The following is a 27,553-nucleotide window of genomic DNA, read 5'->3' as shown; positions in this document are numbered from 1 at the left end:
CAATCTGAACCAAACGCCCGTGAACTCGCTTGGTGGCAAGGCACCCCTAGAGCTCTTCACAGGCCTCCAAGTGCCGACGCAGCCGGACACGGTGCTGCTCCCCCGCACGTTGCAGACCAAGGACAAGTTGATGAAGATTAACATGGACACAGTGGAGGAGGAGTTAGAGGTGCTGCGTGAGAGCCTACACTCGATGCATCAAGAGGTTGTGGATCGAAAGGAGAAGACCCGTATGCATCAGAAAATGACTAAGGAGGGGAAACTCAAGAACTTCAGCGTTGGAGACTATGCACTTTGGTCTCGTGTCGACGAGCGTCTACGCGCCAACAATTTGATAGTACGCTGGGTGGGCCCTTACCGCGTGGCAGAAGCTCGCGAATACTCGTTCATGGTGGAGCATCTCCTTACTCGTGACACATTTGAGGTCCATGGCTCCAGGCTCAAGTACTACGACGACGCAAGTATGAACGTCGATGAAGAGATCCTCGAGCACGTGGCCAAGCAAGGCATCGTGCTAGGAGTGGAGCGTTTCCGCGACCACCGCTTCAACTCGGCAACGCAACCATGGGAAGTACTAGTATCGTGGCGAGGCCTGCAAGACATCGAGGACTCCTGGGAGCCACTGCAGACCATGCTGCCAGACGTGCCAGTGCTGGTGGCCAACTACGCAGAACAGCAACAGGACGACGCGTTCAAGGCACAGCTGGATGAAGCTTAAACGCACTCGCAACACCATGGCCAAGTTGCATTGCATATTTCAAGAGCGGCAGAACCTGGGGAGGCAGTGTGACCAGCCCTGGCCGGTCTCGTGTCTGCCGCAGTGCATGTTGTACGATCCGAAGCAAAGCTCGCTCTGGTGATTAGAGTTCTAGAAACCGGATTCGAGAAGCTGTACGAATTCGTAGGCAAAAGCCAGGAGCAGGAACAAGCACTAGTTTAGAGTTGGAGCTAATATCAGAATTCATTTTACTTTCCTTTACATACTGGTGACCACAACCGGCTTCAAACTTGTAATTGCTGTGGTTGCTTATGGCTGGGAAGAAGGTCCAGGATTCCAGGGATGGAAGCCATCCATGTATAGAGTATGTGCAGGATATATGCTCCATCGTCAATTAGGTGCTAATAACCACGGCGGCATGCACTTACTTTTACGAGCAAAGTCCTCAAGATGCGTTAGAGATAAGTTTTTATATTTGTGATTCTTAGCTTGCTAAGTTTTACATTGTTTATTGTTTTACGTTTATTCGTGACGAAGTACCGAGGTAAGAACGTCCTGAATCATCATGAAAAAAGATTGATATACTACAGTCGGTAATCCATCGTTGTGGTCAGATACAGAACGGACCTGATCTGTGGTCGGGTTTCATGCATTCTAGGCATTCTGGGGGTTGCACCCCCAGACCCCCGCATAAAGAAAACTAACTCCGAGTTGCGGCAACGCGTCCGCTCGCTGGAACGCTCGGCGCTGGGCCCGCTTCCGCTAGAACATGTGTTTCTGACCAAAAGCATACAAAACCTCATATAAAATACCAGGTCCGTTCTGTATACGACCCATTTGATATTCTACCGTACAGTCGAATCGTTAGATACAGTGCACAGTAGGAAGGAGGTCTAAAGGTGGAGATCGCACCATCTTGTGCCACTTGAGTAGTCTACATCGATTTCGGGCATAACCATGCTCAGGTTGACATTGATTATGCCGCGTTATTCATAATGAAAGTAAACTGCCGCCCAAACCGTATCAAAGTGACTGGCTATCAATCGAGGTAGGGCAAAAAGCTGTGGTGACCAATGCTCACGTTGCTGGCGCGAATACCTACGGTATTCGCGCCTGCAACAGTCCTGATAGCTGAAGAGTGCCCAAGCTTGGAGTCCTATTTGAAACCACTTTGAGGCATTCTACTCACCTGAGGTGAGAGCGGTCCCCACCATCTGGAGCAAAGCTTTGCCGCAAAAGTACAGTACTTCGTCCTTTAGCATCGGTCAAGTGTTATTTCTTCGTAGTGAGATATTTTCGCGATCACAGTTGACAAGGAGCCAGATGATGCGCGGCTCAGGCTCCATATGAGCTGTCCACGCCAAGGCTTCAAGCTTGTCGAGTCGAGGGCCAACGCGCGCGACACCTCGGTCCTATCTTACGGGATTAAAGCAGCGTGCGCCCAGGCCCGTCGAGACGCGCCGCGCTCCACAAGTTCATTTCGATTCTGACCCGGCGAGACACAAGTGACAGCGTGGAGTATCGCGAATCTCGAGTGGTTGCTCTTATCGCCCAGACCGTGTAAAGGCTGGTACAACTAACCGCAGGGCCATTGTAACGGGCTAACGGCAGCCCGCTACGTGCTTACACAAGCAGAGGAAGTAGTAGGCAAATTGAACTCTAATTGATTGATTGACACGTCGTAACCGCCGTGTCCACTTGAACCTATGCTGAGTGTTGATTGGCCATCGTGTGAGCACGAAGGCGACTGTGTGACGAGAGCCCGTCACACCACCCCTCACTCAGAGTGAGACCTTACCTTCAAGCCCACCACGGTTGCGGGCTTGGTCATTTGGGTAGCAGAGAAGCAGGAGGGAAGCTGAAGACGATGGCGGACGACGGATACCGGAGCACAGGCGCGGGGAACGTGCCCGCGCCGACAGAGGCAGACGCCGGGACGACGTACGCGGAGGACCATGAACGATGGGCGCTTTACGACTACAGCGGCCTGCGAGCGCCGTTGGCCGACGAAGACATGCAGAGCTTGTTCCACCGATGTGGCTCGCAGCAAGCCGGTCACGGCGACACGCGTGACGATGCAGTCACTGGATGCTGCGTGGACGTCGTTCGTGCATCGATGGAATGTTGAGGGGCCCGCCGTGTTCATTCGAGGACTGGAGCCTCGTGAAGAGCAGCATCGAGCGCGCTCCGTGAGCGCGCTGGCGAAGCAAGTCCGTGACGCGTCGTATGACAACGACCACGATTGCTGCTTCGTCCACTACGTTCGCAAATGTGCAGAGTGTCATGGGTACAATCGCCCGCGACCTGACGAACCTGCGTGGGGGTGTCTTCTAGCTGCAAACCCGTTGACTGTACCCGAAGAAGGCTTGATCGCTCGATAACGTAAGGCTGTTGATAACGCTAGGCGCGGCGGACGGCTGCGCCACGTCGAAGACTTGCCACCCCTCCAAGGGTTGCCTCGTACGCCGCCACGTAGTCTGGCACGTCTTCCAACAGGACCTCGCGTGGCTCCCAACTATCCGACATTTGGCCCAGCCAACGCACAAGATATTGGCAGTGCATGGGGACGTGGGAATCGCGGCCGCGAGCGCCGCGATGCGAAAGAGCAACGCGTGGAGCAGCACGATGATCGTCGTGCTTCAAGATCGCCTCCACGATTTGCCGAATGTTACCCGCGCTATCCACAAGAGGCGCGGGGCCGTCACGCGGAAACCGTGTAGCGTGACCGTCGGCAGGACGCGGAGGAGGAGCTGCGACGTCGGCGCGCTGCTGCGCGGCAGCAGCAGCATCACGAACCGGATCGACAGCAACACGGGAGTTGGCAGCGAGGCCAGGCGGAGGAACAGCAGCAGCGTTGGGACCAGCTGCTGCGGCTGGAGCGCAAGATGGCTGCGCTGCGGGGCGAGCTGATTGGGGCGGCGCATGATCCGCCGAAGCACCGTGGTCGACGGGACCGTGCGGACGACTGGGGCGCTGGCTGGAACCAGCGTCGCTGGGGATGACTGCGGAGTGATAACGTCGGAGTCGACCGACGTAGAAGGTGGAATGTAGGCGGATAGCAGACGGTAGTTGAAGCGTATAAGCATCGCCCAATACCTTCGTAACCTTAAATGGTCCAATTAATCTTGGCGCGAACTTGTTTGCGCCCAGATTCGTAACCGCAGCCGTTTGAATACCAGTCGTAGAAGGCAATACACGGCCGCCCACGGTGAACGTCTCCAGATGTCGTCGCCCTCGTCGATCCGCATATTCCTTTTGCCGGCCCACCGCCGCTGCGATGGTGTCGCGGATATAGCGCACAACCGAATCACGTTTCTGAAGGAAGTCGCGGACAGCCGCAGTGTCTTGGGGCTGCGGAGCTGGGAGCGAATCGCAGTTGGCAAGGACCGACGCGGCAGGTGTCGCCGCGTCGTGCACGTGGTGATACTCGATGGCCTGACGCGGCATCGGGTCGATCAGCGTGCGCGAAGTCCAAGCAGCGATGTCGGAAGGTGCCGCCCTCCTAGTGGCACGTGTGCGCGAAGCTCGTTCGGGGTTGGCGCGTGGTCTCTCGTGTGTCACCCGCGTGGCGGCACATGTGCGCACTCCGACTGCTGGAGCGTTAGAGCCTCGGCGAGTGGTGACGCTATGTAACAACGCGGAGACAGCGTCAGGTACGGGGCCACGACGCTCAGCTTGGCCTGGTTCGGGGTCTACATCAACGTCTTCATCCGGAACGAGGGACGCGGGATCGCCCACCTCTTCAGCAGCGCAGCCGGAGTCTCAGAGCGCTCCACACCAAGGAGCGCTGGAGCGCGAGGATGGCGACCGAAGTTGACGAAGAACGGGGACAGCTTGGTCGATGCGTGGACAGCGTTGTTGAGGGCGAATTCGACCAGGGGCAGGAAGATGCTCCACGACTTGAACGACGTAGCGAAGCCGCGTAGTATGTCTTCAACAACACGGTTGGCGCGCTCAGTTCGGCCGTTTGGCTCCGGATGCGACGCGGTGGACATGCATAACCGCGTCCCCAGCAACTGGAAAAGCTCTCGCCAGAAAGCAGACGTAAAGCGAGGGTCGCGATCCGATACGATGGAGGACGGAAGCCCGTGGTGGCGGTACACCACGTCCACAAAGATCGCGGCGGTTTGCTTCGCCGTGATGCTGGCAGCAACAGGAGCAAGACGGAGCATCTTGCTAAACCGATCAACGAAGACAAGCACGCCAGTGCGCCCTTGAGTGTCTCGGGGCAGCCGGAAGGCGAAGTCCATGCTGACAGACGCCCATGCGTCTGTGGCGACGGGGAGAGGTCAAAGCGGAGCCTGCTTGGACGGATTCGGCTTCACGCGTTGGCACGCTTCGCAGGAGCGTACCCATTTCCGGACCCACTTGTACATATGCTGCCAGTAGAAGTCTCTGGACAGCGACGCGAACGTCTTCTCGCGTCCGAGGTGGCCGTCGCTCGGTGTGTCATGGAACGCGTGGATCAGCCAAGCTCGGAGATCGTCGTCCAGAGGAACGACGATGCGCGGGGTGTCTTCACGGTCGACGCGGTACGTGAGCAACTCGCCGTCCAGCCAGAAGCGGTCGACGCGGGAGCGGCTGCGTGGAGACAGCTTGCGCTTCGCCACGGCACCAGGGTCTCGCAGGAACTGGGTCAGCTCCAAGCAGGACGCGTCCTCCTTGTACGCGTCCACGATCAAGTCACGGAGCGGACTGGTCGTTGCAACCTCAACAGCAGCGACGTCTTCGGCAGTGCATATGGCGCATTCGTCGTCGTCCTCGTCGCCAACTGCGTGACGACCTGTCTGCACGTAGTCAGGCCGACGTGTTATCGCGTCGGCAAGGATGTTGGTCTTGCCCGGCTTGTAGTACACGACGAAGTTGTACTCGGAGAACAGGGACAACCAGCGCGCCATGCGCTGGGACAAGTGGGGGCTCTTCGTCGCTGTCCTCAACGACGCGTGATCGGTGTAGATTGCGAAGGTCTGCTCGCCGAGGAGATACACGCGGGACTTGATGAGGGCGTAGCGCATGGCCAGCAGCTCCCTATCATGGACCGGATAATTCCGTTCCACCGGCTTCAGCTGACGCGACTGGTAGCTGATGACCCGCTCGCGTCCTTCGTCATCGAACTGTATCAAGGCGCATCCGATCGCGAAGGCGCTCGCGTCGCACACGACATCGAAGGGCTTCGAGTGGTCTGGAAGCATGAGCACGGGCGCGGTGGACAAGCTCGACTTCACCGCGTCGAAGGCAGCTTGGTGCTCGGGACGCCACGACCACGTGGAGTCAGCCGTGAGTAGTTGAGGTAGCGGGCGGATCGTCGAAGCGAAGTTCTTCGAGTAATGGTGAAGATACGTGGCGAACCCCAGCCACTGCCGGAGCTGCTTCTGGTCCTGCGGCGTCGGCCACGCGCAGATGGCCTCGATCTTCTCGGGGTCGGCGCGGACACCGTCCTTGCTGACCTAGCTCCCGAGCACAGGGAAATCTCGGGAGCGCAGAAGATGCACTTCTTCAGGTTGGCGTACAGCTTGTTCTCCTTCATCATCTCGAACACCTTGCGCAGGTGTTGTAGGTGGACCTCAACGTCCGTCATGCCGTCCTTGGCACGACTGTGAATGAAGATGTCGAAGTAGCTGGGCGCGAAGTCTCGGTACGGCCGAAGCAAGTTGGACACCATCCGGTTGAAGGTGGCGGGGGCGTTCTTGAGCCCCTGCGGCATCACGAGCCATTCCCACAACATCCCGTTGGGTGTGCTGACCGCTGTCAGCGGCACATCGTCTTCGCGCATCAGGATCTGATAGAAGCCATCAATCAGATCAATGACACTGTACTTCGTGCTGCCAGACATGGTGTCCAGCACCATGTCCTTCCTCGGGATCGACGTTTGCGCCGGTATGGTGACCTCGTTGAGCTTGTTGAAGGCGTGGACGATTCTCCAGCCGCCGGTTGCTTTCTTCACGCAGAACGTCGGACTGGAGTGCGGCGGGAGACTCTCACGAACGTGGCCAGCTTGCCGGCGACTCTCGAAGAAGGTATCAATGGCTTCGACTTGGTCGCGAGGAAGCGGCCACTGCCGCGTCACGCAGTACATCGCACCGGGCACGATATCAATCTCGTGCCGAACCCCGCGGTCGGGTGGAAGAACGGCTGGAACCTTGTCCACGAAAATCTCCATGAACTCGCGCACGAGCGGAGCGACCGGGTTGCCGGCCATTCTTCGGCTCGGCTCCTTTTGGGTGCGTCCTGGCATCGGAAGCTGGGTCCGACGCACTGGTTGTGACGGCTGCAATTGACTCGGCGTCCTCGGCGACGATTATGCACACCTGCTGGATCTCGCCCTTCTTCAGGTCACGGAGGAAGTGTTTCCACGAGAGTCCAGGCAGCCGAGTGATCTCGGCGGCGTCGCACGGTGGACGTGCGCCTTCGACGTCGCGTACACGCGGAGCCGCCTCCGCGTCGTCACCCACCAGGACTGAGATCACTTCAGCCTGAGCCTCAACCGAATCCGCCGAGGGCGTACGAGGACGGCGCGGATTGCGACGTCCGCGACGTCGAACCGGACGAGGAGTGTTGTCCGAAGCTGCCGATGAGTGCCCATGCTCGATCACGGCCGCTGAACTGGGGCGCCGGAACACAACGTCGGCGCCTGGACGCGGGTCATTGGGCACGAGCGCATCGACTTCATCAGAGAGCTCCCGATCGACCACACGCGGGAACCCATGCTCGACCGCGTGTGGGAGGCCACGCTCAACCACATCTTCTCGCTCTTCAACGTTGGAGAGCCGCTGCTCGTCCTGACGTGGCTCGACCACGTCATTGTCTGCTTCCGAGAACTGCTGCTCATCGGGACGTGGGAACCCATGCTCGAACACGTCAGACACGTCCTGAGGCTCCTGCTCAGGACCGGCGCAGGTTGCGAGTTTGCACACCGCACACGAAGGGCCATCGCTCGCTTCGTGCGCAGCATGGGTCATGGAGTCGGGGTCCATGACGGCAACATGCGGCCACTGGTTATCGTTCCGCACAGGAGCGCCAATACTGCATTCACATCAATGTCTCGGGGGCAGACTGTCCAGGCCCGTCGCGAATGTTCATGTCCGCCGGTAACACCGACAAGCTCTCGGCGCGAATGAAGTTGTTCGTCGCGCCCGAGTCCAGCAGCGCGCGAAGAGGGCGCGTCGCGCCGTCAACATGGAGGCTGAGCACAATCGGCCTCGTGTCACTGCCGGAGGTGGTGGCAAGAGTTGTGCATGAAGCACGGGAGGGCTAGGAGGAGGTTCTGCCACCAGAGAACCATCGCTCCTTCCACGACTAGTAGGGCGCCCCGCACCTACTGGTTGTCGCCGTTTTTTAGGAGCGGCGACGTCGTTCGCGACCGTGCCGTTCGCCTGCATCGGCTCGGGCACCGGAGCCCGAGAGACATCGAAAGCCTGCGACGCCGTCACGCTGTAGTCTTCACGGAGCGCAACAGCGAAGGCCTCTTCGAGTGTCGGTGGGGTCTTCCGGGTCAGGTAGAAGCGCTGGTAGCCAGCGCTCATGCCGGAGATGAAGACGTGGATTTGGGTCGCCATGTCTACGGGATGCGTCGTGATGCACGACACAAGGTGGTGTGCGCGCTGGATGTACTTGAGCATAGACATGCGTCCTTGCTTCAACGCCAGGAAGGCGGAGGGCTGAACGCTTTCATCTTGGGGCGACTCGAACGCGAGCCGCAAGTCCGCCTTCATCGATGCCATGGTCGGGAAGCAGGAACCGTCGGCCACGAGCTTGTCGAGCGCCCACTCCTCTTCGACTTCCCCGCCAGTTTGGACAGGAGAAAGCGCGTGCGCGCAAGCTCGGTAGGTAGCTGCCGAGCTTCGATCGCGATGTCCACCTCGCAGAACCAGCGGTTCAGGTGAAGGCGGCCCTCGCCTTCACCGTTGTACGTGGAGACATCGAGCTTCACGATGTCGGACTTGTTCTTGGTCTGCGTCGGAGTCGACACTCGCTGACCTCCGTCAGCGAGTTCACGCGCCATGAACGCCTGGGCAACCAGGCGTTGTTGCTCCTCGGTTCCCGCCGTCATCAGTGTCTTGATCACAGCGTCACCCCACACAGCTGCGAGGTGGTGTAGCGCCTCCCACTAGATCGCCGACAGGTGAGGAAAGCTGGCGTGCTCCAGTGAAGTGGCAGTCGGACGCGTCAGGCATCGACGTGTCGTTCATGTTCATCACGATCTTGGGCGTTGGACGGATTAGCGAAGTACTACCAGGTGTAACGGGCTAACTGCAGCCCATTACGTGCTTACAGAAGCAGAGGAAGTAGTAGGCAAATTGAACTCTAATTGATTGATATTCACGGCGTAACCACCGTGGCCACTTCAACCTATGCTGAGTGTTGATTGATCATCGTGTGAGCACGAATGCGACCGTGGGTCGAGAGCCCGTCACAGCCATTCTCCTGGCGCTTGCTGGTCTCACGGTCTGCGCGCTTTGGATCCAAAGTCGTAGCGCACCCGCCACCACGCTCGTAAGAACACGACAGGAGTCTCAAACTCTTCCAGACGCCCATACCAATGCTGACACCCAACAACACCTGCTGGCCACGCCGCAACAACTACCGACCACCAATGAACCCTTTGTCGAGGCGTTTGAAGAACCACCGACTGAAGCTCCTGTAGAACTCCTGACGGAAGCTCCAGAAAAACCCTTGGCGGAAGTTCCAGTAGACCCCCCGACCGAAGACCCTGTAGAAACTGAGACCGAAGCCCCACAAGAAACTCAACCCGAGACGTTTGAGGAGGAAGCTCAAGAAGACGCACCCGAACCGCCAGTGACCAGCGTCCTGCATCCGATCACCCCTGAGCAAGAACCACTTAATCCCAATGTGGCCTTCCGCATCCAGTCGACCGAAGCGCACTTCACTGAATACGAAGAGTCTTTCCCGCAGTACGGCAAGATCGAGCCTGGACGGCACTACCGCATCGAGAACAAACCAGTACTCACCCGACGAGGCAACCGCGAGACTGACTCCGTGCTCATCGTCTGCGTCTTCAACGACAAAAACTCATGGGGAGGCAACCGCACCGTCACGGATTTTTTCGACCTCGTCGGGTCCTTCAACTACCCGAAGGAGAAAATCTCCATCTCGATGCTCACGTCGTCGTTGGACGAGTTCGCAAAGGTCCGGACGCTGTTGAAGAAGTACATCCAGTACCCGCGACTGTCGCTGATGTTCCGCGATGACTTCGCCCAGAATGGGCTCACGCGCGGCAACCGCCACGAAGGTCCTCGTCAGGGCGACCGACGGCGTATGATCGCACGATACCGCAACTACGTTCTCATGTCCAGTCTGGAGACGTGGCACCAGCACGTGCTGTGGCTGGATGCAGATATCGAAATCATTCCGTCACATTTGCTCCCCAAGATGGTTCATTCCGGGCTTGATATCTTGACGCCCACGTGCTTCAACAGGCACAAAGGTGTTTGGATCAGCTACGACCAGAACGGGTGGGTAGGACAACGCAAGGAGCGTCCGGTTGATCTGGCCGACGATGAGATTTTTATGCCGGGCCCACTAAGGGTCAAACTCCTCAACACAGTCGACGATAAATCGAAGCCTTTCACGCCCATGGACTCAGTTGGCGGGAGGTACATCAGCAGGGCGTGTTGTTCCCCATGCACTATGTTATCGGCAGCAAGCGAGGGCACGAGGGCTACGACGGCATCGAAACGGAAGAATTGTGCTATACGGCGCATTTCTTGGGCTTCAAGTGTTGGGGAATGGTCTATGAGTCCATTCAACAGACATAAGAGTTCTGAAGTGAATCAATGCTGGCAACAGGTTGCGGTTGTGAGGTGATGCAACATATTGTTATACACTACTTTTGGTCCGTGTCAAAAATATAGGGAAAACGTCAAAAGGTGTATGCGTTGGGAAAACGTTTGTCAATAGGTGTAGTGGTCGTGGGCGTCACGTCGCGTCATGTCTCATCATCCACGTACTGACACACGTTTTGGTTGCCGCGGTATTTCGACCGAGGTCGGGTCCTACAGACCCAGGATCGAACTTCCCAACACAGTAGTTTATTAACGACACGCTCTTAGCGAACACGGTTAACTAATTAGGGCTCCGCGAAGGCTGGGATAGGAGGTTTTTGATCGCTTTCTATTATTATGAGTTTTTTTTACGAACCACGGGCATCTCCTGCGCCTGCTTCGCAGCCGCAGCGTCTGCCCGCTAATTCACCTCAAAACTGTAGATATGCCTTGGCGGTGCTTATACACAGTGATAAAACGAACCTTGCTCGGAATCTGTTTGTAGCGTGTTGAAAATGAAAATGTATACCTTTGTATGACTGTATGCTTCTGCAGCAGTTCGTCCGCTTCAATCATTCACTTTACTTCACTCCTACTATTCGATATATGTTACTGACTCATACCGGTTCAATCTGCCCACGCCTATAAACCTTTCGGAGGGCCCAGTGCGGCACCGCGGCCGTACCGGTGTAATGGGTTTTCTACCAGTTCAGCTTGCCCACGCATATAAACGGGCCCAGAGCGGCACCGGGATCACGCCGGTTTCAGGGCAATGTACCAGTTAGGTGTCATGAGGACGGACACTAGGGCTTCGCGGGGGCTGAGATAGCGAAAAAAAACAGAACAGATATACGCACAGCGCACACGACTTAGGCGAGCCACACTCTCGGCGCACCAGTCGTCCGCGCTGTGCGTATTATATTATGAACATCCACAACTACCAGATAAGCAGTTTCTTAGTGCAATAACCCACTTGCGATAATATCAATTTACTTTCTTACCTCCGCGCTGTTAATAATCAAATACAAGCAAGGTATTAGCTGCAACAGCGCCCTGCCAAGCACTTACCTTCGTGCTGTAACTTCGTCCTGGTGTTGCGTCTTCGGGTCGGGCGTGAGAATGGGAAATGGTTCGAATGAAACTTGATGATGCTTCCTCACCGATAGAGACCGACTAGATAATTATTTAGATGACCTATTAAGTTTACTTTCATAAAATTTCAATATATGATGGATACTTAAACAGGTGCGATACACGCACGGCTTCATGCGACACCGATTTAATCCTGTGCCGGCTGCGTAGCAGCACCTTACGGTACACATGTTATCTCAGTATAATCCTGTTTGGTCTGCGATAGCAGCACTAACATTGCTTCCTATCCTAGTAAAATGGCCGCCTTGGCCATCAAGTGACGCCAAGTTGGCGTCGCTGCCATTCCTGGACCAGGACCTGGTATCCAGGGTCTTCTTCCAGCCATAAGCTGCCGCAACAAGGCCAGTACACGTACGAGTTCGATGCCGATGTGGAAGTGCAGGCCGTGTCGCCTTGAAGGGTTTCTGCTAGCTGATAAAGCTAGCCGCTGAAACATTTTACTGCTGCTTGTTGGGCTCACACTCCTCGCGCTTTGGACCCAGAAACTGGATGCAGCAAGGGCCCTCATTAGACTGCGAGACGAAACTACAGAGCTTTCCAGAGGTACCCCCAAGAAACCCAAGCCGAGACATTGGAGGTGGAACCTGAACCTTAAACCCCGGAGCCGCCAGTGGCTATCGTCCAGCACACAATCGCCCCAATACAAGAACCGCTCAACCCCAGCGTAGCCTTCCGCACTGAAGCGTAGTTCAATGAATAGACGAGTTTTGATGCCGATTCACATGGAGTATGCGCAGTAGCTTTATCGGGTCATGTGGTATATTTTTGGGGAAACGTCAAAAGGTGTATGAATTTGAAACGTTTTGTCAAAAGCGGTTAGCTCGTGTCATTAGGTGTATGCTAGTTTGTCGGTATGACAGTATGTGTATGTGGTTCCAAGCGCACTAAGGTGCATGATAAAGCTGCATCAGCAACGAATGCGGTGACTGGTGTGTGGGCTTAGATCCAAATCCATAAAACCCGGGGTTAGGAAGGCTTCTACCGATGCAACTAGCCCGGTTCGTGGTGTCCATGACTTTGATAGCGAATTGTACGGCTGAGGGACTACAATGAACGTCGTTATCCATTGTAGCCAGGCCTCAGCGTTGCCACAGGTCTACAATACCTACACTCTCCCCCGGTTGGGGGCTCTAGCTAGAGCTCCTTCACCTCCCAAATTCAGATGCAAAACCTACCTAGTATAGCCATGCTATTTTTATTTTTATTTTTAGCGGTTAACGCCGGTTGCACTCAGGGCGAGCACTGCATCAGTCCCGCTTACCGGGCCCACTTGATACCCGGCGGGTACGGCTGCATAGTATAGCCATGCTATATACGCTTGCGGTTTGCGTTGGTAGTTCCTTGTAGCTACAATAGCGAAGTTGTCGAGTACAGTTGCTCTATATGCTACTATACTGGGATAGACAGCAACGTTAGTGCTGCTATCGCAGACCAAATAGGGTTATATCCGTGGTACGTCAAGTCAAAAGATGACCCCTCTTGACACCTAACTGGTATATTGTCCTGAAACCGGTGTGATCCCGGTGCCGCTCTGGGCCCGTTTATATGCGTGGGCAAGCTGAACTGGTAGAAAACCCATTACACCGGTACGGCCGCGGCGCCGCACTGGGCCCTCCGAAAGGTTTATAGGCGTGGGCAGATTGAACCGGTATGAGTCAGTAACATATATCGAATAGTAGGAGTGAAGTAAAGTGAATGATTGAAGCGGACGAACTGCTGCAGAAACCTACAGTCATACAAAGGTATACATTTTCATTTTCAACACGCTACAAACAGATTCCGAGCAAGGTTCGTTTTATCACTGTGTATAAGCACCGCCAAGGCATATCTACAGTTTTGAGGTGAATTAGCGGGCAGACGCTGCGGCTGCGAAGCAGGCACAGGAGATGCCCGTGGTTCGTAAAAAAAAACTCATAATAATAGAATGCGATCAAGAACCTCCTATCCCAGCCTTCGCGGAGCCCTAGTATCCGTGGTACGTCAAGTCAAAATATGACCTCTCTTGACACCCAACTGGTACATTTCCAGAAACCGGTATGACCCCGGTGCCAGGTTTAAATGCGTGGGCAGGTTGAACTGGTAGGATACCCATCACACCAGTACGACCCCGGTGCCGCACTGGGCCTCCCGAAGGTTGCAGTTTGAACCGGTATGGTTCAGTAGCATATACCGAATCGGATGGAGTGATGTAAAGTGAATGATTGAATCGAACGGACTACTTCAGGACTGTAGTAGCATACAACTGCAAGCATTTTCATTTCTCCACGAGCTATCTCGAGCAAGGTTCGTTTCATTACTGTGTATAATTACCTAGTCGTATCTTGCATCTTCGCCGTTGATGTGAATGGCCGGGCAGATGCTGCGGCTGCGAAGCAGGCGCAGGAGATGACTGTGGATCGTAAAAAGAGTAATAAAGGAGTTTACCCCAAAAACCTCCTATCCCAGCCTTCGCGGAGCCCTAGTATTGAGCACATGCGCACAAATTACCACTGACGCATGCTCCATCATCGATTATGGTTGAATGTCTGTAAGAACGTAACGCTGCCAGCCCTGCACGTGTAGGAATCGCTTCTAACCTTTAACTTAATCTGCCTTCCCCAGGCTTTACGCGTTTTTAAACGCTTTTAAAAAAGCACCACGGCACCAACTTCTACAGACGTGGACGTGTAGATGTGCGTACAGTACATGCACTGTAGGAACGTCGGAACGTCATTGCACGAAGTGTACACATCAGGTTGCAGGTTCACAACATGATTCCGACATTGGTTATTCTGCGTTATCCAGAATTACAGTAAACTGCCAGGCTAAACCCGTGAGGTGGGCCAAAAAGCTGTGTGACTGGGGTGTACTTATCTAGCAACAGCATTCGTGTCAACAACAGGCATGTAAGGCGAGTGAGGAGTTTCCCGGAACTTGGATTCCCACTTGAACCCACCCTACTCACCTGGCAAACGCTAATATCCCCTCGAATCCCATCTGGGACAAGAGTTTGCCGCGAAAGTACCGGTACAATACTGTATCCATTTGTCAATCTTGCATCAGTGACTGAGGCGAACTCTGATGAGAGCACACATTCCACTTGGTTTCGGCCAAGTGATCTACCGTAGGGTAACCTCGCCATCACTGTTTGCATGGAGCCAGATGATGGGGGACTTGGACAGCAAGAAAAATCGCAACATATGAGCTGTTCACGCCAAGCATTGTGAGTCAAGAGCCAACGCGCACGATAGTGGCTGCTTGCACCGGGCCAGCCTGTATTCTTTTTTATGAGTAAGAGATCTTGAGATGTGCTTAGAGCTACAGCTGGTGATTTGACGTTCAACACTCCAAAATCGGTGAAGGAACTCCTTCATTTGCGAAAAGGACGAGAAGGAGGCAAGCGGACGTCGGCAGGTGCGAGGCCGTCGAAATGCAAGCCCCTGCTAGCTAGGAGAGGGTGCTAAGATCATGGTATCATTTGCGGGTTAGGTGGGGGGAGTTGTGCGCACAGGGCCAACACAAGCACGCGGTATTTGCGGAGGGGGGCCCTGCACCGAGCTTTCCAGCGCCTCGGGCAGTACTCGGCTCGCTAGACTGCTTGGCGTCGGGGCGTCCAGCCAAGCGCAGCCCGGCAGGCAACATGTTGTGGTAACAAGTAGTTGGCACTAAACATTAAAGTAGATCCAGCGTGTGTTGCTTAGCGCCTCGAAGCACTTTTGTCAGTACTGTAGCTACTTCAGACTACACGCAATGGTACATTAATCGACCAGGTCCCAAACGCCGCTCCCAATGAGGAGAGCCAATCATAATTGAGATTCCAAATGACTTCAACAAAGTATGGACTGGTTTATCGGCTCCAAAGCCAAGAAAAAACCTTAAGGTTTTATTTTTGGTCGGCTGCGCAGCCTTCTCCGCCTTCACACTTTCCGCCCCGCATCTCCAACACGACAGCGCGCTCCGAGCGTGCCGCACGCCTCCCCCGCCGACCACCCCAGACCCGAGCGCCCCCAGGCGCGCCCCACGCGCCCCACGCAAGGACCCGTCGAAAGCAGCTACAAAACCTGGCATGGCGGGTGTTATGCTGCCGGTTTTGGTAGTTGTCGGTCAAGCACGAGGTCGTGCGCGCTCGCTGACAGTATGTGAGCGTTTTTCTATTGTGTATGACTTTGTATCGGGACTGACGGGAATCCATGCGCTGTGCTTAAGTTGTGGGATGGCGATGACGTGTGCATTTGCGCCTTGAATTCGATTATCCATGTTGTATGAATAGGAATGTATTAAGAGTTAATACAAGCTGCGTGATCCTACGACTCCAAGTCTTTTTGCTTCCATTGGTGACTAGCTGGTGTGCAGCGGTCGACGATGCCACCTTTCGCTTTGCGGGTGATAACTGCTGAGCAGAGCGCGTCGTACGCAGAGCGGTGGTCAGCGCGCAGCTTTCTCCAGCGCTTCCGTAGCGACCCCGCGGTTTTGGATCGGCCTTTACCGTCGATACTCCCAAGCGCAGCGTTGACCTTCTTGTCCAAGTCTTCCGCTAGCGTCCAGACACGCTGCTTCCACAGCCGATACGCGACGCCGTCCCGGTCCAGTGGCGCCGTTGGTACGTCTACCTCTCGCCCTGCTGCTATGATCATGATGTTGACGCCTGCCTTGAGGTCAGCGCGAACAAACTGTTGTTTCTTTTGGGTTGCCGTGTGCCACAGCTCCTGTGTGTACCAGTTGTAGAAGCAGCCAGCAAGAGAGTGCGCTTCAACGACGGTGTCAGTGCTCGCCTGCGGGGCCTGGCCAGCACAGCGACAAGGAGCAGGACCGTCAGCGCTGGTGGCCTTGCTCTCGTGGGCCGCGACGAGCTTCTGAAGTGTGCGCTGCATTGCTGCGATGGACGATAGCATCTGGGTGACGGCTGCGGCAAGTATGGTGGTGTTTCCATTGCTGCGTTCACCCAGCTGTCCGAAGTTCTCCGTTTGCCAAGCCGTGCGAAGCTGCCGACCCCAACCAATGCACGTGTCCAGCGAGAGCCGAGCTCCCAGCGCTACGTTGGTTGCGTCCAGAGCTTCGTGGAAGCGGTACAGGTAATGCGATGTGAAGCCTGTGGCAGCCTGCTCCTGCTGGACTGCCGTCGCGACGTCGTCAAGATGGATGAGCAGGGACGCGAGCGCCGCATCCAGAACTAAGGCGTCAACGTTGAGCGTGGTATCCGTGAAGCCGCTGACGTTCTTGAAGAGCTGGCCGCGCAGGGTTAGCAGCTGGGCGTACTCGAGCGCAGGAAGAAGCTCGCTCAAGGTGGCAATCGTGGGCGTGACGCATGGCAGGTGCGGGTCTCGGTATCCAGCGAGGACTTTGCCGACACTCTGGTCCTCGCGTGTCGTGGTACCCACGTACGCGAACGCCTTCGTGAGCGAGTCTAGCAGCCAAGCTCCCCGGGTCGAGATCCACTGGATCGCAAGCTGCGGTGAGGCGTTTGCATACGCTGCGGAGCCGCGGCGCAAGGAGTGGCTGCTCAGCCCTGCGGTGAGCGTCGGGGGCAGCGGGGCAGAGGCCTGGGCTTGGCGCTCGCAGACCATGGTGATGACGTCGTTAATATACTTGGACACGTTGGGCCTTCCTCTCACGCGCTTTGTTGGTGGCTCGTTCCTTGGTTCAGCTTTCTCTTCAAGGTTCTCCCAGTAGAGTATAGCTTCGTCTTGGCTGTAGGTCTTCTCCCCTGGCAAATCCGATGCCGCCGCGTGCGGCACTAGCGGGAACACATAGCTGGAAGGCTCCGACGCTCCGACGAACAGCATTCCGAGGCCGTGCAGCATACACTGCTCCCAGTGAGTCGCGGCCTTGTAAATTGAGATGCCTTGAACCACCGAAGTCTTGATTCGAGCTAGATGCAGAAAGAGCTCCCCCGATGCCGCCATAGATAGCTGGCTCTTCCTAGCAAAACAGGTATCGATCGCTCGACCAAACGTGTGCCACATTAACGTTAGTACAGCAGCGTCATGTAAGCTCTTATAACCTGAGCCAATCCCCTTAATCGCAGTTTCCTGCACCAGAACACGCAAGTCGCCGAGCGTGCAGCCTGGAGCTTCACCAGTCTGCACGCCAGCTAGCAAATTTCGCTCCTCAATAGTTGAACCCATTTTGTCGCGTATTTTCGCAATTCGCTTGCTGTCTGACAAGTACAGAGGGTACCGCTCTCGGAGCAGGTTCACAACTTGGGACATATAGCCCACAGCAGTAGCCTTAGCAAGACGGCCTCCTCGAGCACTTGGCTTAGTTTGCAAGAAAATGGAGAAGGCGGTTAGCAAAGAGTAAAAGTTTTGACTTGGTAGAGCATCAGGAATAGACAGCGACTTCGCAATACTAGCAATTGACTCCTCATTCATGTTAGCAAGAGCTAAGAATTCGCTGAAGCACTTCATCGCCGCTGCCTCCTGCCCTGCTGTCCCTTGCGGGATGTCAAGCCCTCTCGGCGCTCGCTGCATCTTTTCAAATGGGAGAGGAGAGAAAGCAGACGAGTCACAGCCACCAACGATACAATCATGATTTGTATTGGGAATTTGCGGTCAAATATGAGTAATGCAACAATTACACTAAACTTTTGTATTGGATATTATTCTAGCAAGACTGTAAATTCCCACAATAATTGGGAAAATGATGGGATACACACGAATCGATCGTGATTGGCTAAATTCATTGAAGAACTTGTCCTGATTGGATAGATGCAATGACTGAGAAGCGCAAGGAATGCCAAGTTGGGAAAAAGCTTCCTTATCCTACAGTAACATACAGAATACAGCATTTAGTGCAGCTCAGCCGCTTGCTCTCGAACCGAAGTGATATGTAGTGTTACTGTGAGGACACTTAGACCCAAGGACTTGGCGATCAAGACCTCCAACTCGGTGGCCAAATTGACCAGACTTGGCCACTTGGCCCATGCTCGTGCTGGTGCTCGCTCAACTTGGTTGGAACGTCCAACCAACATACGGAAATGTTCTCGACAAAAAACAGAGTGTCAGCCTATTCTTTTACCGTGCACCGGGCCAGTCGGTGCACCACGCTGCACCGACTGGAGCTGACCCGGTGCAAGTATCCTCTGTCAACGCGCACGACACCTCGGTCCTACCAATCTTGCGGGATAAAAGCAGCTTGCGACCTGGGCTCGTCCAGACGCGCCACGCAGCACGAGCTCATTTCCAATCTGCCGCGGCGAGACTCAAGCGTGGAGTATCAGGTTGGCGTTAATGTCGAGCGAGCGCTCCTATTGTCCGGGCCGCGCGAAGGCTGGTGCAACTAACCGCAGGGCCATTCTCCTGGCGCTTGCTGGGCTCACAGTCTGCGCGCTTTGGACCCAAAGTCGCCACGTACCAACCACCACGCTCGTAAGAACACGACAGGAGTCTCAAACTCTTCCAGACGCCCATACCAATGCTGACACCCAACAACACCTGCTGGTCACGCCGCAACAGCTACCGACCACCAATGAAAACTTTGCCAAGGCGCTTGGAGAATCCCCGACTGAAGCTCCTGTAGAACTCCTGACGGAAGCTCCAGAAAAACCCTTGGCGGAAGTTCCAGTAGACCCCCCGACCGAAGACCCTGTAGAAACTGAGACCGAAGCCCCACAAGAAACTCAACCCGAGACGTTTGAGGAGGAAGCTCAAGAAGACGCACCCGAACCGCCAGTGACCAGCGTCCTGCATCCGATCACCCCTGAGCAAGAACCACTTAATCCCAATGTGGCCTTCCGCATCCAGTCGACCGAAGCGCACTTCACTGAATACGAAGAGTCTTTCCCGCAGTACGGCAAGATCGAGCCTGGACGGCACTACCGCATCGAGAACAAACCAGTACTCACCCGACTAGGCAACCGCGAGACTGACTCCGTGCTCATCATCTGCGTCTTCAACGACAAAAACTCATGGGGAGGCAACCGCACCGTCACGGATTTTTTCGACCTCGTCGGGTCCTTCAACTACCCGAAGGAGAAAATCTCCATCTCGATGCTCACGTCGTCGTTGGACGAGTTCGCAAAGGTCCGGACGCTGTTGAAGAAGTACATCCAGTACCCGCGACTGTCGCTGATGTTCCGCGATGACTTCGCCCAGAATGGGCTCACGCGCGGCAACCGCCACGAAGGTCCTCGTCAGGGCGACCGACGGCGTATGATCGCACGATACCGCAACTACGTTCTCATGTCCAGTCTGGAGACGTGGCACCAGCACGTGCTGTGGCTGGATGCAGATATCGAAATCATTCCGTCACATTTGCTCCCCAAGATGGTTCATTCCGGGCTTGATATCTTGACGCCCACGTGCTTCAACAGGCACAAAGGTGTTTGGATCAACTACGACCAGAACGGGTGGGTAGGACAACGCAAGGAGCGTCCGGCTGATCTGGCCGACGATGAGTTTTTTATGCCGGGCCCACTAAGGGTCAAACTCCTCAACACAGTCGACGATAAATCGAAGCCTTTCACGCCTATGGACTCGGTTGGCGGAACAATGCTCTACGTACGCGCTGAGGTCCATCGACAGGGTGTGATCTTCCCCATGCACTATGTTATCGGCAGCAAGTGGGGGCATGAGGGCTACGACGGCATCGAAACCGAAGGATTGTGCTATACGGCACACTTTTTGGGCTTCAAGTGTTGGGGAATGGTCAATGAATCCATTCAACATACAGAAGAGTTTTAAAGTAGTTTAGCAGTAGGGTCTATGATGCTAATCAAATTCTTCATCAGTAAGTACAAGCACAATCGTCCTCTCCGTTAATAATTGAAGCGACAGCATACTTAGTAAAATATTTAACATACCTACTCAAAGTGCATGCTGAATTACATCCTTGGGCATGCCCCAGCACTTGTAGCTCAGGAAATGCGCCGTGTAGCACAAACCCTCCGTTTCAATGCCGTCGTACCCCTCTCGACCCCACTCGCTTCCAATGACGTAGTGAACTGGGAAGACCACACCCTGTCGGTGAACCTCAGCCCGCACGTAGAGCATTGTGCCTCCCACGGAATCCAGCGGGGCAAACGGCTTGGACCTTTCCGGCATGTTGTGCATGTGCTTGGCATTCAGAGGCCCAGGGACAAAGTCGCTTTCGCTTTGATCAGCTGAGCGCACTTTTCGCTGACCCACCCACGCGTTCGCGTCGTAGTTGTACCATTTGCTGTTGACCTTCCGGAGGCAGATAGGCTCCACGATATCTCGGCCAGAGTTAACCATGTTCTGCACCAACCCACCGGGAACGACATTGACGTCTGCATCCATTCACACCACGTGCTGGTGCCAGGACTCCATGGTTGATAGCAGCGCGTAGTTTCGGTATCGAGCGAGCATGCGTCGTCGACCGCCTTGAAGAGCTCGATCATGGCGGTTTGAGCGGGTTAAGCCACTCACCGCGAAGTCGTTGCGGAATATCACTGACAGCTGCAGATAGTGCTGGATGTGGAAGCCAAAAAGCTGCTTCGCCTTGTCAAATTCACTGGCGGAGGAAGTCAACAGCGCAATCGAGACCTTCTTTTTCGGGTAGTCGAAAGACTTGACGAGTTGGAGAAAATCTGTGAGGTTGCGGTTCTTCCCCCAGGACTTGGCGTCGTTGAACACACAAATGATCAGCACGGTGTCGTTGTCGCGGTTTTCCGGTTGGGATAACAGGTAGGTGTTCTCCACGCGGTAGTGCTTTCCTGGGTCGCTCTTGCCATGCTGAGGGAACGATTCCTCGTACTCGTGGAATGGTTCGCCGGACAACTTGACCGAGAACACGATGTCGGAGTTTAATTCAGGCTGCTCAGGTGTCAGCGGGTGCAGAACGCTCGTCACTGGTACGGATAGTATCGCCTCCTCCTGCACTTGAAACAAGCTCATTGCTGGCGCCATATTCCACTGGACCCAGCAGGCGAAGCCCACTAGCGCGCAAAGCACCAGGAAAATGCAGCGGCGATTGGTCTTCCCAGGTCGAGCAAGTCGAGGAAGGCACTGTGGACGCAACATCCCTCGTGTTGATTGAGATACGGCCACTTGAGTGCTACCGCGACGAATTCGAACTGTGATCACCGCGAGCTATTGTCAACTGGATCAACCGCAGGGGATGGCTGTGCTCACGAGAGCAAATTGATTCTCCTTTCCCACCGTTGAAGCTCCAAACGTATGGGATGCGGCTCAAAAGGATCAACCAACGTGTTTATCATTCCCAGCAAAGGCATCAATGAAGACAAGCACCAGGATGTGTTACATAACGACACCAACAACGACAGCGTGTTCAAGTTCCAGGTTTGAAGTGGCTAGGAGCTTCCGATGACTCGCGGCATTTCCAACGCCCCATAATAATAAAACGAAATAAAGTAAAATGACTGGTCCAGCAAAAACGGCGAGTATCAGAGTGTTGCTGTCGCGATGTTCCACGCGAAACTTGCCAGCATGATCCCCATACATGTAAGCGCAATCACCACGATCGCGAGAGCTTCAGTAGGACTGCGCTTCTTCAACGAGTCGACCACCAGCGCCAACAGCGCTGCACTTGCCAGGCTCACACTGCTGGCGTGGACAACGCTGCCCAGTCCCCCGTTCCCGGATAGCGCTTCCGTTTCATCCGCTTCGTCGTCCTCAACGTCAACGTCCAACACGCATTGCGATTCGGTTGTGGACTCGTCCTCTTTATCAGCTTCAGTGCCATCTTCTCCATTCTGGCGCTGAAGACGCGCGATCTGCTGCTCCAGCTCCTCAATACGTAGATACGACTCCATCTCACGAGTCTTGGCGATCTCCAGAGCGTCGTCAAGAGTCTCACAAGTCGGACATGCCGCGTCCGCCACCAGCAGAGGCGATCCAGTCGGCGAGTCGAATTGGCTGTCAACCTCCGTGCCTTCATCGTCAGAGAGTTCCAGCTCGAGAGCTTGGTTATCCGAGTCCGTAGGCGAGTTGGCTCCTTCCAGTCCAGTGACTTCAGGCTGTCGGTTCTCTCTGCTCTTGAGTGCGGTATCCACAGCTGGAGCAATCACCACCGACGACGTCCATGCTGGAGCAGCGGCAGCAGCTTCCAGCGATACAATTCGCATACGCAGCCGAGCTGCGTGCTCCTCCATCGCGTCCATTTCATCGCGACTGGCGGAAGCCAAAGCATCCAGCTGCTGACGCAGAAGCTGGTTCTCACGGGCCAGCTCCATCAGCGCGCGAGCGCGCTGGTCCACCACCTCATTAACTGATGCATTCACCTTGATACGCTTGGCGCGGCTGGCAAATTTGAGCGTGCTGCGCGTGTCCTCGATGTAAGCAGGCGCAGGCGACGCGCAGCATACGAACAGCACGCGCGCAGCCCCACTGAGAGACGGCTGCAGGATGCGCGTGAGTTTACTGTCGCGGAAGTTGATGTGGTCCTGCTGGTTCGACGACTTGCTGCTACCTAGCGCCACCACGACCCTCGAGAGGGCCAGTAGACTTCTGTTGATGTTGGCGCTCTCGGCCGTGAGCCGCTTGCCGCCCGAACTGACAGCACGCGCGCTCTCCGACCCCGCCAGGTCCACAAAGTTCAAACAACCGACGTGCACACGCTCCACATCAGCGTCATCTTCCGTCGGCACGGGCGACTCCAGGCGCGTCTTGGACTCAATTACGACACGGAAAATCGAGTGCGAGCGACTGCTGCGCTCGTTCATGCGGGTGACGCCCACCGCGCGCTGCTTCTCTCCGTCGCGCAGAGCTTGCAGCACTCCGCGCGCATCCGTGACGACCCTCTCCGAGTTGTCCGTGAACACGCCCGTGACCGGGTGCTCTCTGATGTGAACAGTCGAGTCTCTCCTCTTCCCGGTGGCGGTGGACGTCGGCGCCAGCAAGTCTTTGACCGTTTCGTTGTACACTTCCAGGTACGACACGCGCACCAGGTACTCGACATCGGACCTCCTGGCCATCTCGTCGAACAAGTCCTTGACCGCCAGCTGCACGAGTCCGTCGCTGTCCTCGGGTCGTCGGTCCTCCTCCGTCTCGACCGTCTTCTCCTTGTCAGGTAGCGTCATCCTCCTGCTGGACCGCAGCGCCGTGCCCTGCATCGTGTGCGTCTTGCCGCTGCTGGTCTGTCCGTAGGCGAAGATGGACCCGTGAATACCGTCGAGCGCCGAGCGGGCGATGGACCTGGCGAGGCCGTCGTAGATGGCTCTGGTCGAGTGCTGGGCGTCGTACACCTCGTCGAAGGCGTAGACGCCTCGGCGTCGCGCGTTCTGGCCCGGAACCGCCGGAGCTGCCTCCACCGTCCCGGTCTCTGCGTGCACCGTCCAGGCGGACTTGGTGGCGCTCTTCTCCCTGGGCAGCAGCGGTCGGAAGCGGACGGTGACGCGCACGGTCTCATGTCCTTCGGCCTGCTGCTGCTTGTGCTGCTGCTGCAGGAGCTGCAGGTCGTCCACGTCCAGCAGTTCCGAGCCAAAGTCCAGGTCGCTCCCGGCCACGCTCGAGGCGCGCTCGGACCAGCGCACGTCGCTCTCGAAGCTGCCGCTGCGGCTGCGACTGCTGCACTGGCTGTAGCTGTGGCTGTGGCTGTGGCTGAAGCTCAGGCGCGAGTGGCTCCGCGGAGGCCGCACCAGCGACAGCAGGTCGCTGTCCCGACGCCGCATCACTCTACCGATGCAGGGGGCTTAGTATCTAGCAGTACAGGCACTGGGGGGAGCGTATGTATATCGCTGGGGGACACTCGGGGCGGAAGTAATTCTAGTCCGACGTAGCGAACAGCGGTAGAGTGACGATGAACTGCTCCACAAGCCAGAGGGAGCGATACTACGAACAGATGTACAGTCCATTTGTTCGTGGTAGGTAGCGGGGTTTTTGAAGAAGTATCCGTTTATAAGGAGCTGACTATGTGAGTTCTATTTTCTCTAGTTCTGATTAGGTATACACAAACTATGCTGCAATCATAACTGTACAACTTCAACTGGTGCAACGTTGCGGCGATATCTCGATCATACGGATATGGCGGTCGTGGCGTTGCGTGTAGACGAATCCTCGCTCCGGAAGTGCGTGAGGAAGCGCAACCGCTCGTTGATGCGCTCCAAGCGCGCGTTGAAGCGGTCTCCGATGCGTGTGGACACCACCTCGTGCATCTTGACGGAGATCCCCCACTCGGGCTGCTCGAAAGCTCGGAATGGCTTGACCCTGAACTTGTCCTCGCTCCCAGCACTCCTCGGCGGGAACTGCAGCACTTCTTCCTTGTAGACCGCGAGCGCCGACGCGCTCATGACAATCTGGCCACCGCGTCCCATCTCGCTCATCTCGCGCGCCATCATCTCGCTAGGCCCGAGGTACGTCATCTTGCCTGTGGTCGGGTGTCGAGAGCACACGAGCCGCTCGTCGCCGTCGTGGATGGCCATGCGCACCCGCAGCCCGTTGAACACCAAGCGCGTCCAAATGTCGTACATGCGCGCAGCGTTGTCGTACTTGAGCAGAGCGGCGGGCCACGGCGCCTTCAAGAGCTTCTCCTGCACGCTGACACACCACCCGATCGCGTCGCGGACGCAATGGAACGCGAGCTGGAAGGAGTCGCCCGCGGTTGTGATCTCGTAGCCTCGGAAGCGCGGCAGCTGCTGCCGCAGCAGGTCGTCGTGGATCGACTGCGCTTCGGCCATGGCCTGCGCGTTCCCCGCCCACAGTCGACTCGAGCCTTCAATGTCGGTCACCACGAAGATCGGTCGACGGGTAGGGGCTTCTACGATCACGTCCTGTAGTCCGAGCTCGTCAGGGAAGTAGCCACCTTCGAGGAGCTGCTCGTACACCGATGACGACATGAGCGGACGCAGTGCGCGGAAGCAGCACGTGACGCTGATGCCGATCGCGAAGGCCGTACCTGCGCCTGAGAGGTAGTATAGGATCTGCGTGAGCCCCACCCACTCCATCCGGACGCTGTCTACGAGGCGAACCAGCACCTCCACGATACACGACGGGAACACGAGCACGCAGTACACGATCACGAACGTCTTGATGCGCTGGTGCAGCAGCAGCGACGCCGGGTCCACTGCACTCCGTGTGCGCTTCTGTCTAGAAATCCACACCGTAGCGTACAGCGGATACAGCACAGACACCCAGATACACACCAGCTCGAACCAAAACGCAATGGTTTGCAGCGTCTCCGACTTGGCGGACGGCAGGAAGGCCGATACGATCATTAGAATGGCGAACACAACGGCCACGATGTACGCGCGCAAGCAGTACTGCCGGATGATGGCGCGCTCGCGCTTGGGGCCTCTGTCCATGGACTTGATGATGAGGCGCTTCATCTCGTACGCCAGCGTGGTGATGAAGAAGGTCGTGCACAGCAACGCGCAGTCTCCGATCAGCGTCACCGTCACTGCGATGGCTTTGAACTGCTTCCCGTCCGAGTACACGGCGCGTGCGCTCATGAGTTCTCCATCGTCCAGCGCGTCCAGCAGTCCGTCGAAGTTGATGAGCACGCCCACGTAGAGCAGCAGTCGCGCCAGCGAGTAGACGAAGTACAGGCGGCAGACCGAGTACGTGATGTACTGCACGGCCGAGTCCCCCACCTTGATGTGCTTGAACGAGAGCAGCAGCGTCGTGCCCGTCGTGGCCGTGGCCACCGCCAGCACGATCACATAGGTCAGAGTCCAGTCGTAGTGGGTCGAATCATCCATCCACGCACGACCCGAGAGACGAAGGAAGGCGCCACGCAGGACAAGTCAAGTCAAGTCAGCCGAGTGCCTGCGAACGACACCAAGCCAAGATGGACGGCGTGTGTTGTTCAGCTCTGGACCAGAGCCTCTGGTTGCCAGTCACGGAATAACGGCGACTTGACCGATCGTCAATTCCTCGCTGAGTTTGCGCGAGCAGCTGGAGGGGTCTATCCAGCGTTGCCTGCTCGAGCACTCACCCACCCTTTCACAATGTGCAGTGAGTGCAGCGCTAGCCAACACCTGGCGCCTCCGTATCGTTACAGACTCCGACACCGGATTGATGGCAAATCCTCGTTGCATTGCAAATGTCCGGCCGGGTCTCTGCGCCCGGAGTGAACCGAAGGAGCTTCCTTCAGGAAGAGTGCTGACAAACTTCGACAGCTCGCTGAAGTTACGGCACAGCGACAGTCGGATCGATTAAGGCGGACTTGGCGCCTTGATGGCAGCTTGCGCCGAGTCGAGTTGGAGGCACCGCTTCAATATGGCCGCGTTGTGACGGTCTTGCATCAGCCACTCGAGATCAGCGGCAGGACCTGTACATGTACCTTGAATTTTCGCTGCTCGCTGCTTGAAATTTTCCTGCTCGGTTCGAAGTGCGTCCAGAAGAGTTTGCCACTGACACGAACGTCGTCCAGAGGAGCCTTTGGCCGCCTTGGTTCGGTCTCTCTTGGCTTGAAGCGTCAGTTGGAAGGCATGAAGACCAATCGTCCACACCTGCGTGAAAAAATGAGCGTGTCAGTTGGAAATATCCCAAGTATTTTGACGTAGGTATCATCCGTACCTGGTGCTTCTGTGCCTGGTACGACAACTTGGGTGATTCCTTGCGACGACCACCCACACTTTTTCCAGCTTGGGACATTTGACCGGACTCCGAGGCAGCCTCGAGGCTGCGGTGAATGCCCTTGGTCATTTTCTTGAGAATTCGGCGGACGCTGTTCGAGAAGAAGAGCATGTCGCGATTCACGAAGGGCAGCATCTCGACGAGAATCGTGAATCGGTGTGCGGCCACGACGAGCATCTGGAACAGGTTGACGTGGATCGTGTCGGACGACAGCAGCTCCGGGTCGAAGTACAGCGCGTGCCAACGCTGCCGAATCGCAGACACCACTTTGGTCACGAAAAAACCCTGCGCCGCCTTCGTCTCGTTAAATGGGATCGACCCTTGAAGCAGCGAGCTGCTCAGCCTGCAAAATAACACATTAGATAGTCAACCTTTAAGCAGCTTTGCCTCAATCTCACTTACTTTTCGTAGTTGACGTAGAGCTGAAG

General features: G+C 56.0%; 8 protein-coding genes across 8 annotated transcripts; 3 read left to right on the top strand and 5 right to left on the bottom strand.

Moving 5' to 3' along the window:
• Window positions 1–2,585: 2,585 nt before the first annotated feature.
• On the top strand, window positions 2,586–3,052 carry PHYSODRAFT_326786 (hypothetical protein; the record flags this gene model as incomplete). Its single annotated transcript, XM_009522803.1, has 3 exons — window positions 2,586–2,813; window positions 2,848–2,928; window positions 2,996–3,052. The coding sequence occupies 3 exons, from the start codon at window positions 2,586–2,588 to the stop codon at window positions 3,050–3,052; spliced, it is 366 nt and encodes a 121-aa protein (XP_009521098.1).
• Window positions 3,053–9,069: 6,017 nt separating this feature from the next.
• PHYSODRAFT_326784 (hypothetical protein) lies at window positions 9,070–10,494 on the top strand (the record flags this gene model as incomplete). The annotated part of the gene is made up of 3 exons (XM_009522802.1): window positions 9,070–9,076; window positions 9,123–10,332; window positions 10,380–10,494. The coding sequence occupies 3 exons, from the start codon at window positions 9,070–9,072 to the stop codon at window positions 10,492–10,494; spliced, it is 1,332 nt and encodes a 443-aa protein (XP_009521097.1).
• A 5,441-nt stretch (window positions 10,495–15,935) lies between these two features.
• PHYSODRAFT_478347 (hypothetical protein) lies at window positions 15,936–16,523 on the bottom strand (the record flags this gene model as incomplete). The annotated part of the gene is made up of 2 exons (XM_009522801.1): window positions 15,936–16,403; window positions 16,479–16,523. 2 exons carry the CDS (start codon window positions 16,521–16,523, stop codon window positions 15,936–15,938), a joined length of 513 nt encoding a protein of 170 aa, XP_009521096.1.
• Window positions 16,524–17,009: 486 nt separating this feature from the next.
• PHYSODRAFT_417801 (hypothetical protein) lies at window positions 17,010–18,002 on the bottom strand (the record flags this gene model as incomplete). Its single annotated transcript, XM_009522800.1, has 3 exons — window positions 17,010–17,171; window positions 17,244–17,624; window positions 17,718–18,002. Coding segments are annotated over 3 exons (828 nt in total), but the record flags the coding sequence as incomplete, so codon positions are not given.
• A 1,284-nt stretch (window positions 18,003–19,286) lies between these two features.
• PHYSODRAFT_388889 (hypothetical protein) lies at window positions 19,287–20,297 on the top strand (the record flags this gene model as incomplete). The annotated part of the gene is made up of 1 exon (XM_009522799.1): window positions 19,287–20,297. A coding segment is annotated over one exon (1,011 nt), but the record flags the coding sequence as incomplete, so codon positions are not given.
• Window positions 20,298–20,435: 138 nt separating this feature from the next.
• PHYSODRAFT_312101 (hypothetical protein) lies at window positions 20,436–21,485 on the bottom strand (the record flags this gene model as incomplete). Its single annotated transcript, XM_009522798.1, has 2 exons — window positions 20,436–20,846; window positions 20,895–21,485. 2 exons carry the CDS (start codon window positions 21,483–21,485, stop codon window positions 20,436–20,438), a joined length of 1,002 nt encoding a protein of 333 aa, XP_009521093.1.
• A 509-nt stretch (window positions 21,486–21,994) lies between these two features.
• On the bottom strand, window positions 21,995–24,335 carry PHYSODRAFT_345031 (hypothetical protein; the record flags this gene model as incomplete). Its single annotated transcript, XM_009522797.1, has 1 exon — window positions 21,995–24,335. Exon 1 carries the CDS (start codon window positions 24,218–24,220, stop codon window positions 21,995–21,997), a length of 2,226 nt encoding a protein of 741 aa, XP_009521092.1. The 5' UTR covers window positions 24,221–24,335.
• Window positions 24,336–24,562: 227 nt separating this feature from the next.
• On the bottom strand, window positions 24,563–26,245 carry PHYSODRAFT_483300 (hypothetical protein; the record flags this gene model as incomplete). Its single annotated transcript, XM_009522796.1, has 1 exon — window positions 24,563–26,245. The coding sequence occupies one exon, from the start codon at window positions 26,243–26,245 to the stop codon at window positions 24,563–24,565; it is 1,683 nt and encodes a 560-aa protein (XP_009521091.1).
• Window positions 26,246–27,553: the final 1,308 nt, after the last annotated feature.

Source organism: Phytophthora sojae, assembly GCF_000149755.1.
Source record: "Phytophthora sojae unplaced genomic scaffold PHYSOscaffold_2, whole genome shotgun sequence".
Classification (NCBI taxonomy): domain Eukaryota; phylum Oomycota; class Peronosporomycetes; order Peronosporales; family Peronosporaceae; genus Phytophthora; species Phytophthora sojae.
The sequence above is the reverse complement of the archived record's forward strand: the minus strand, read 5'-3'. Positions and strand labels throughout refer to the sequence as shown.